General features: G+C 43.5%; 1 protein-coding gene across 3 annotated transcripts in view; it reads left to right on the top strand.

Annotated features, from left to right (window-relative positions):
- Window positions 1-283: 283 nt before the first annotated feature.
- Window positions 284-10,213, top strand: part of ZCCHC24 (zinc finger CCHC-type containing 24) — a 63,466-nt gene continuing 53,536 nt past the window's right edge. The window contains exon 1 of one of the 3 annotated variants that reach the window (XM_018068947.2): window positions 284-614. In XM_018068947.2, coding sequence (XP_017924436.1) covers window positions 375-614 — 240 coding nt within the window. In that variant the 5' untranslated portion in view covers window positions 284-374. The remainder of the gene's footprint in view (window positions 615-10,213) is intronic. The other 2 variants (XM_029963187.1, XM_029963188.1) reach the window with 2 other exon arrangements.

Genomic DNA, 10,213 nt, shown 5'->3' with positions numbered 1-10,213 from the left:
CGGCGCGCCGCCGGAGCGCCCGCAGCCCCTCCCCGCCGCTGCCTGCGGGAGTGGGAATAAAGACAGATAGCGGGGCAGGCAGCGGCTGGGGCGGAGGGAGGGAGCGCGCAGAAAGTTTGGTGCGGAGCCCGCGGGCGGCGGCAGCGATGCCCGTGCTGCGCGAGCGCTGGGGCTGGGCGGGCGCCGCCGGCCTTAAGGGGAGCGAGAGCGGCGCGGGGCGCGGCTGCGAGCCCCCGGCCCGGCCCGTCCTGTCCGCTCCTCGGGCGGCCGAGAGGAAAGCGCCCCGGGCAGGGACGGGAGAGCGGCGCTGCCGGAGCGGGGGGAGCGAGAGCGGCACCGCGGGGGCCAGCCGCGCCGGCAGAGCCGGGGGAAAGATGAGCTTGTTGTCAACCATCGACACCAGCGCCGCGTCCGTGTACCAGCCCGCCCAGCTCCTCAACTGGGTCTATCTCTCGCTACAAGACACGCACCAGGCCAGCGCCTTCGATGCCTTCAGACCCGAGCCCTCCTCGTCCCAGCACCCCGACCTCGGCTACACCAAGAGCACCCCGGAGCTGGGCTCCTCGCTCAGCTCCAGCTATCTCAACAGCTTCTTCCAGCTCCAGCGGAGCGAGGTGAGTCCGCCCCGCCGCCCGGCGCGCGCCCCGGCCCCCCCGGGACACAACCGCCATGATCCTCGCAGCCTCCTGCCCCCTTCCCCGAGCCGACGAGCCGCCGCGGACGGGCAGCCCCGCTGCGCGCCCGCTCGGCCGGCGGCCGCCCGGCTCCTTGTCTGCTCCTCCTTCCCGGCCCTTTCCCGCCGGGCGCTCCTCGCTGCCCGTCCCGCTAACGGGCCGGCGAGCGCCGCCGCGCCGCGGCATTGGCGCAGCCGCCGCCTCCTCCCGCCGCCCGCCGGCGGCGCGGGGCGCCCGTGTTGACAGTCTGGTCAATGGTTACACCGATCTCCCGTGCGCGGCCGGGACGCGGCCAGCGGGACGGGGGGCAGGACGCGCAGAAAGTGCCACATCCGTCATAATGTGCAAAAATACCGCCGCCCCCTCCCCCTCCTTTCTTTTTTTTCTTTTCCTTCAAAGTGATGTTTAAAAAGCTTGCTACGAGAATACGTGTCGCTTATAAGAGAGATGAGGCCGGCACTGTTTGAAAGGAAGAGATATAAACAGGAACGTGACAAAAGCAGTGAAAAAGTTTTGTGCGCATTTCGTAACGCAAGAACAAGACTAAATGAAACCAGAGGGAAGGAAGCTAAAAAACTAGGGTATGCGAAGACAATTCGCTGTGGAACTCCCTGTCACAGGAAGTTGTTGAGGTCAAGCACTTCTGCATTGGAGGGATTTCACATGTGCGGAGATACTGCAAGGTGGCACCTCACACGCCACAGCTCACAGCCTCTCCAGAAAAGATCCAGCTACAGTTTTGCACCCTACTGTGGGACTCTTGCCGGAGGCATTCAACAGTGGCTCTGTTTGACGAGGGTTAGATGGACTATGCATCCCTGCCTGCACTGGCACTTCCCACAGAATGACATTTCAGAGTCCTTCCAGCGCCATTTGTGTTAAATATTGATTTGAAATGTATTCTCAGTCAAAATACACATTCCTGTTCTGTCAGCAGAGGGATGGGGTTATTAATTAAAACCAAATCAAATTCCCCAACTGGTCTTAAATTATAGCTGCTAACAGTTAAGAACCAGAGGTTTACACACACATTCTTTTCCCCTTAATTCGAAACTTTCTTCTTTCACAGAGCACAGCCAGTCTCAAAATAGGCACTATTTTTGAGAGTATATAGTTTGCAACCTGTTCAAACTGATGTACCTAGTCTTATGAAGGTCGACATGGCATAGGCAGTTTAAAAAACACACAGACTTAGCAAGCACATTGATTTTGGAAAAAGACTAGCGGGGTTGCAATTTAAACTATTAGCTACCTACCTGTTGGCAGCAAATAGTAGATTTTGCCCCTTTCTGCTTGGCTTACGAGCTTTGTGGTGCCCAAGTAGCAACAAGACTCCAGGAGTTTGGCCTTACATGGACTCCAGAGTGGGACTCGTTCAGGCCTGTGTTTGTTCAAGTTGGGATACATTCTGCTCACAGTGGGTCCTTTTTCTTCCTGGGAGAAAAAGGAAGAAACAAGTAAATGGTGGCTGCATTCAGGAAGCCTTTGAAACAGTCTCTGAGAAACAGTTTTCTTTTCCCCACAGTTCTCAGAGTTCATTTTCTGCTTCTACTATACTGTGTGCAAGTAGGGACTAATCCTTTTGTCACACTCCCTTTCCACTTAGCTCACATTTCTTTCCACTTTTTTCTCCAAAACTTTTCTCCTTTATTCTGGAAAATCATTTCCCTGGTATGCCAGGCCTTCCCCAGGCCCCTGCCTCGGCTCCACACAGTCAGCCCCAGCCCCTTTGCAGCCTCTCCTCAGCTGCACTGCTTTTGGATCCCAGAAGTCACCTTTGCTGCATTTCTGAATAGATTCCTATCATCCATACACTGTATGGATGCAACTTTATTCTGCCTTTTTTAACTTCGTTACGGTTTCCTGAGGCACATGAACAACAACAACAACTAAGAATGCTGGCTCTGTAGAAAGCCAAGAGCATTCACCATTCAGGAAATAAGCCATTTCATTCTACACAGATATTTTAATATTTTTAAAAGATCAAGCACGTTAGTTTGTTCAGTTCACTTTCCAGCCTATGACAATTGCATTGACTATGCGACTGATGGAGACACTTCTGTGTTTCCAGTATTTACCTGAACTATGTGTAACTACAGGGTAACCTGAAAAGAGGGAAGGGGACATGGGAGTGCTTTTACCCTTCTGGATATAGCCTGAAGGAAGTAAGAAACCCATTAGTTCCCCAGGCTAACACTGCCTGCTTACACAGCAGCTTTCATTCAAGGGTTTAGAAGACGCTAGAGATACTGTTGTTCAGAAGAAGTTCTGTCAGTATACTAGGTACTCTGTTCTTTCCAGAGACTGGAAACTAGACTTCTCTTTGGCAGGAGTCACCCAAGAGTTTCCGACAATGTCATGCTCTTAATTCTTGAGATTCTAACATCTGTTTATTTGCAGATGCCATTGGGTATACACTACATATTTCAACTGCGTAAAATTATTTTGGAGCACATTAGTACTGCATGCTGCTTTTGCATCAAGTGGGCTTATGCTATCTTTGGAACAACACATAGCTTTCCACAGTTAAACTGTTGACTGTTTTCTACACAGTGCTTGCTTTGGTTGGCTTTTTTTTTTTTTTTTCCTCACAGTTTTGTCCTGGGTTGGCTTAGGCTGGAGCCGAGCTGTGACAATGATTGACACATAGCTGTACACAATATTTGGAAAGTGACCTAATGAGGGGCCAAAATAGCAACAGATTGAGAAATGATAGGATCATAGGGTGTCAAATAGTCGTGCCTTCTGTATGTTGCATTGCAATTGAAAATTTCTGGAGGACAACACTTGCAATAAGACACAGCGCTTGTGAAAAGTTGCTATTATACCAGGTTTGAAAGTCTGCATGGCAGTGCCTGTGTATGTGACTTGCATACTGACCAAAGGAACAGGACAGAAAAAAATAAAAGTGCCAGCACCCACAGAGTAGTCTTGTACTTCACCAAGATTTTTGTCCTCCAGACTTTTTCCACTACAATGGATGCCTTCTAAATAAACATGATGAACACAGCTGTTTGGTGCATAAAAGCCCATTGTACCAGGAAAAAAAAGCAATAATAAAGGTTTCAACAGTAAAGCAACAAAGAGTGTTTTGTTCCGTATGCAAGACTCATTTTGCAAAACAGACCTGCTTTAAACCAAACTTTACTGCAGCGTTTATTGTCCTAGATATGAAATGAAAGCATGTTAGAACATTAGGATGCAATAAATTGGCCATTGAACTGAGCTCCACCCTCATTATAATACCATCCATCAGAGCCAAGTATTTGAGGCTTTGTTGTGGGGCTGGTTACATGGAATTTAATGCCTTTGAGACACAGCCAGGTATCTGTGGCTTTGTCATTGAGGGATATAATTGAGAAACCTAGAATAAGGGGCAAGAGACTCATACGGTATTTTCCTATACTCACAGGAGGCATCCTACCAGGTCAACACTGTCTTTGGCCATACCAAGTCAATGCTAGCTTTGGTCAAGAAGAGACAGTGACCAGTAACTATAAATTATCATATTATAATAGTTAAGCGTGTTTCTCAGAACTTAGAGTGCTAATTGCAGCACAACCTGTGAGAAGGAGCCTGTGTCCTAATGAATTCTTTGCCCGTGTGCAGTACTCTGTGTGTCTTTCAAGAGGGAAATTCCTTCTAGAAACTTCTATGGCAGCCACTTTCTGAATCTAAACCATATTTTATTTAAGCACAAATAACTGCATACACCAGATTAGAAAAAAATCACCTTTTTCAAGAAGTAGTTAATGTTTCTGCCTCACAGACTTCCAGATCCAGCCCTTATAAGCAAGAGGGAAACTAATTGTGAGAGAACACAAGATAGTTCAGTTTACTACAGTAAGGTATGGATTACTCGCTTGAAAAGAAAATCAGTGGAGTTGAAAAAGTTTACAGAGTGTGCTGTGGAAAGTAACATTCAAATCCCTGTGAAACTGAAGCAGGTCTACAGCACTGGGATAGATTAGGTAGCTTCCCAAAGAAGACAATAACATTCATAAGTTAACAACAAAAACCTGTGAAACACTGTCAAGAACAAAAAATGTAGGGAAGGAAGTTGGCAGTTCTACAGAAAATATATTTTACATCTGTCTTTCATAGAATTAGAGGGATACACACTAGAGTGATATTTGATGAAGAAGATTTGTCCTAGATGAATTAATTTGGAGGATGATTATAAGATTAGAAAAATCTCCATTCTCATAGTATCAGAGGAGTATATGGATTGCTATACCAGATCAGGCCATTGACCCACTAAATTAAGTGCAATATCTCTGAAAACAGCCATGATTAAAAGATTTAAAAGAGAGAACAAAACTCCTTATAAGAGGCTGCTCACAACCAGTATGGTCTGGGGGCAAACACAACAGAGATGCAGATTAGCAGAGATTGCCATATGCTCCAAAATATATCTGATTTGTTTAATTTTATGTAATACAAAATTAATACAGTTATTCTAACATAGACCATGTTTTTGATCCACAGAGTGCTTAATGTGCTAGGCTCCTAAGTCAGGACTTCTTGCTTTCTCACTTGCAGTCTGAACAACCATAGTATTATCTCTTCTTATTAAGCATAGTTATTGATAGAGTACCACAGTGATGCCTGCAGTACATGAAGTTATCCTTTAATAGTGATTATTTGATAGATTTCCTCATTTTCATTTTTCTCACTATTCTTTGTGCAAGTACTAACATTTCAGTGCCCTTATCTTTCTTCAAACTTTATTTAAAAGGCACTAGCACAGCAATTCCAGCATCGGAGGAGCTTGTGCTCTCTGCCTCAGCGTGACTGTACACTACAGATATTTTGTGACTACTTAAAAGTGCCAGTCAAGTAACTTCAAACTGCTTTTCAGGAAGTTAAATGACAATTCTCACATTGGTCCTTGTAAGAGATCCCAGGGAACTGAATGTCTATGTTAATCAGAGGACAATATGCATTTGGAGATCTTGGCAACAGCAGCCTCCTCCGTCCTCTCACACAGCCAGCTCCAGAGCCCTTTTGATGATACTGCCTCAGCACATGAAGTGCAGCTTTCACAGCCCACTCTATTCTGGTCTCAAAATCTCAGATCCTATTACAGGTATTTGCGCTAACAGCTATTTTGTTTCCAATTCCACGTGAAAATAGGCTTTAAAATGCAGAAATTCAGGGGTTTACAATCATTCTCTTTTGCTCCCCGTTTTTATTTCTGCAGCCATGGCCTCCTGCTTTGCTACTTCTTTAGTCTTTGGAAAACACCCTCTTTCGCCAGGGAAGAAAAAAACCCCATATGTGAATGTATTTTAGGAAGTGGAGTCTGAAAATAAGATCTATATCTTGTATAAGAAGTGTGAAACTGAAGTTATCGTCCAAATTACACTGTTCCATTTGTATTGCCTGGGTATGGCTTTAGATTTCTCTGTTCTCCAGGATTAAGTTTTTTGTTTGCGTGGTTTTTATAAATGCACTGTACTGCATATGGCAGATACTCTTTTCTTACTCTTCACAATGAGGCTGAATTACCTAATAGCAATTTGATTGCAGGGGGAAGTACGCAAGAGCCAAATTTGGTTCACTTAAGCAAGCATTCTAAATACAATTACGTTGCTTTTACTCTGGCTTCCTTACCTGAACAAGAACAGCAGAAAGCTCCCAGAAGTAAGAAGAAAAAGTTGTGTTGAATTTATTCCAACAGCTAGAACCTCTTGTGTTGTTCCTTACCCACAAACTGCCCCCACTCCCAGCAAATGCTGCTGTAGCTCTGCAGCACACCTGCCCTACCTCAGGCTTTAACTACTTCGAGCATGACTTACAGCTGGGCTTCAGTTCATTACAACAGAAGTATTATCCACCATAGTCTTCTGCAGCTACTTGTTTTCACATCAAAATCAGAACCGTGTTTGGAAAGCTGGCAACAACTAAAATATTAATTGCTGAAAGTAAATCAAGTCTTCTAGGAGAGGGATATGAGCTTTCTGCTTTACTGTTGACTTCTTTTTGATAGGTTGAAGAAAAAAAAAGCAATACAAGATAGACCAATTATATATATTATTCCTCATTAGTTGAAAATCATTGCCAACTCCTTTAAATCACTTGGGATTTTGTGTTTATGCAAACTCCTCATTGAGGGAAGCACTGGCATGCACTTTCTGCCTCACAAAAACATCCATGTCTTGAAAAACTTGTCAGGCAATACATAAAAAATCACCCCAACCTATAATTGGAGGCAAAAGCACATAGAATTCTTGTTACAATTATATTTTATACACAGAGCTTTCATTTACAGTTTTTTATGCGTTTACAGTGTCTTCCATGCCAAAGCACCCAAACAAAGGGGTGATGTAACTGTGTGTTGGGTAATGATTTTTCATCCATTCCTCTTTTGCTCTGCAGACACAGACTCAGTTATTCAGAATAGAAAAGGACGATCCTTCTCCAATGAACTACACAAATGATCAGACAACTAAGTCTGACTTGAACCAATATATTAATTTATGAAGTGTATGGAACAAATTAAATAACCAAGATGTGTACTCAACTGCTTTTATCCATAAGCCAATCCCCCTCTTCCTCCCACCACACACACCCCCTCCCCCCCAGGCCTTTTTTGTTTTGTTGATTATTTGGGGAATTTTGTCGACTTGCACAAGATAAATAACAAGCAACTTTTATCAAAATATTGCATGTTATTGACAGATACAATGTGAGGATTAATGCAGAGAAAAGTTTTCTAGATCAGAGTTTAAGTGGGCCATAAAAGGACTCTGAAACTTGATTTAAGTGAAATTTAAATCTAAGACCAGAGAATCTTTTCCGTGCTACTTTAAGAAGCATGAAAACCAGTGACACTGTGCAGTTGCAAAAAGATGCAGGCACAGATATTAGAAAGACAAATCATAGAATACTGATATTATGTATTTGCATAGAAACAAAAGCAAGTGTGTCCTGTTAGCCCAACTAGATGCATACATATAAATGCTACCTAAAAAGTGATACTGGGTGTCACCTTCAAGTTTCTGAACTGATTAATAATATGTCACAGTTAATATCTGTACCTTTCCCCAGTTTCTTTTCCTCAGAAAAATTGCCACAGCCTGATGCCCATTTTGCTACTCTGCTGAATTGCTCTTCTTCCTCCTTCAGAAAGCCACAATTAAATTAAATGAGGAGAATATAAGTGTTTGCTTCATGGCAGTTTATGTAGGTTCCGTGTGGGTTCCAGAGTAGTTATAATGGATCAAAGGAACTAATTACATTTTGCAAAGCTATTCAGATCTTAAAGTAGTGCTGACATAATTCAGACAGACAGTATTTCCTATGTGTCAAAACTTAGATCACTTCTTTTTTCCTGAAGGTTGGTTTTTATTCTCAGAATGATTACAAGCAATCTGTGATCTACTAAAAGCAGAACCTAAAATTATAGACAGGTTCACCTGAGGAAAGCAGAATAAATGCAGGGATACGAGTCTTGGGCTTTGTCCATGTCCCTTATTGTCTAGCCAGACCAGCACAGCTGTGGGGAGTTTTGGTAGGTTTTAAGTTTTAATGTTACTATCCTAACCCATTTCTTTCTGTTGTGTGTTTTGGTATAAGCAAATACTAGCAAGTCCAATACTTTGACAAAGAGGAATTTTAAGAAGCCTCTTGTAGATCTTTTTTCTTAGCTCTTTCAACTGCTGCTGATAGGAAATACTGGTCTCCAAACCTGTGTCTAAAGAAATACATTTTGTGTTTCTACAGATTTAGTTTGAAGATTAGCAAATGCCCTCATGATCCAGGACTTGAGCTCATATGCAAAGCAGGAATATGTTCCTGCTATATTAAATGGCCACCTACCACTACTCTCTGCACGTGGCAGGATTGGGTGTCTCTTTTGAATCGACAGAAGTGCAGTACCCTACATAGAAGAATCACAGGTATCTGGAAATACAGATTTATTTACACCTCATCAACTGCCAACTAAGCAAACACTTAAATGGAATCAGCTTGCTCTCAGAGATATCTCTTGCTACTAGGAGCTCCAGGTGTCTAAGTGATTGTAGCAGGGGGAGTTGGAGCCAATATTTCTTCACACTAAGACAGCCTGCTGGGCAACTATTTGTAAGTAGTCATTAGGGCTGTGGATATCTGTGGCTGAAAGGATAGCAAAGGAACTATTGTACTGTCATTGCATCCTGAAAATGGAGGACTAGCAAGAGTTTTTAAGAGGGTTTGAGCATCACTGATCCTTGAAATAGAGGCATTCTTATATAAGCATCTTTCTCAAACATATGTTGAAACTGAAATTAAGAGAGTAATAGATTCATTCCTCTAATAGTCCCAACTTGGGGGAAAAAAAAATCCTTAAATCTATTTGGAAACCAGATTACTCAATTGTTATTTTATAATTTAACTGAAGCAGATTGTGATGTTTTAGGTTTAATTGCTCAGATCACACTTCAAGCTGTGCTGTATCACAATTGATGAAGAGGGTGGCTTTAAATGCAGATAAAACTGTCTAAAAGCTGGAGTCACAGAATGAAATTCCAGCCTGTCATTTAGTATATAGAAATAATTTATTTTCCTCGCTATATTCAATTTAATAAAAGTTTTTGTCTTCCCGTGAGTGCAGGAACTGAGGCCCTGAGCGCATTGCGAGGGGCCCGTTCTGGGCAGATGATGTATTGTTTCTACCTCTGACAGCGACCTTAGCTTTGCCTCTTTTAAACTTTGGCAGGCATTGCAGAGGTTTCTGTGCCAAGAAGGCATTACTGAATGTAAATGATATAAACAAAACTGTCTCAGACTTACGGTTCTGTTTAACCCAAAATGGACATTTCTTAGCAAAACCTTTCATCATGCAAGAGCTGCACAGGAGGTAAATGCTTTCCTAAGTTTGTCTTCAACAGGCACATATCTATTTCCGGGTGTTATTTTTCTTATGTTTGGAGTGTCAAAAGAGCCACCAAACGAAAGGAAACCCGACTCTTGTTTTCCAAACTGCAGGTCAGATTGAGACAAGATTTCCTGCAGGAAACAGAGATGTTAACAGAAAGTGCAGGGATCAAAACATGTCCATCCGTTTCTCCCCTCACTTTATGCCACACAACCTTCATAACCTCCTCCTCGCCCAAGAACCCTGTCTCAACCAGAGTGGCTTGTTTGTCAGCAGTGTGAGGAGGCAGTAGGATGGAGGTGCATGGCAAAGGCCCTCACTGTGGCCTGAGAAAGGTCAGGGAAGTTGGTGGTGGGGGAGACCCAGCTTCAGGCAGGCAAGGGATAGGCCGAGAAATGAAGGCTCCTGTGGGGATGTGTTAAAGTAATTTGCCATGTGAATGGTCTCCCTAATATAGTGCTCATGTGTTAGAGCTTCTCTTTAGCATAAGTGGGCAGTTGTTTGGCATTTAGTGGATGAAAAGGATCCTTGCAGAATTGATGCAAGATTCAAGATTTAGAAAGTTCCTCCAAGACTGCACACCTTTGACCAGAGCAAATCTCTGTCCTCTTCCACACTTGCCTTTAAAGACTTTTTGTGATGTCCCCATACATTGTGTAAAATGAGTGTTCTCACT

The sequence above is a fragment of the Manacus vitellinus genome, unplaced genomic scaffold (genome assembly GCF_001715985.3).
Source record: "Manacus vitellinus isolate BGI_N305 unplaced genomic scaffold, ASM171598v3 scaffold_54_pilon, whole genome shotgun sequence".
NCBI classification, from domain to species: domain Eukaryota; kingdom Metazoa; phylum Chordata; class Aves; order Passeriformes; family Pipridae; genus Manacus; species Manacus vitellinus.
Note: the sequence above shows the minus strand (reverse complement) of the source record. Positions and strands in the feature narration are given on the sequence as shown.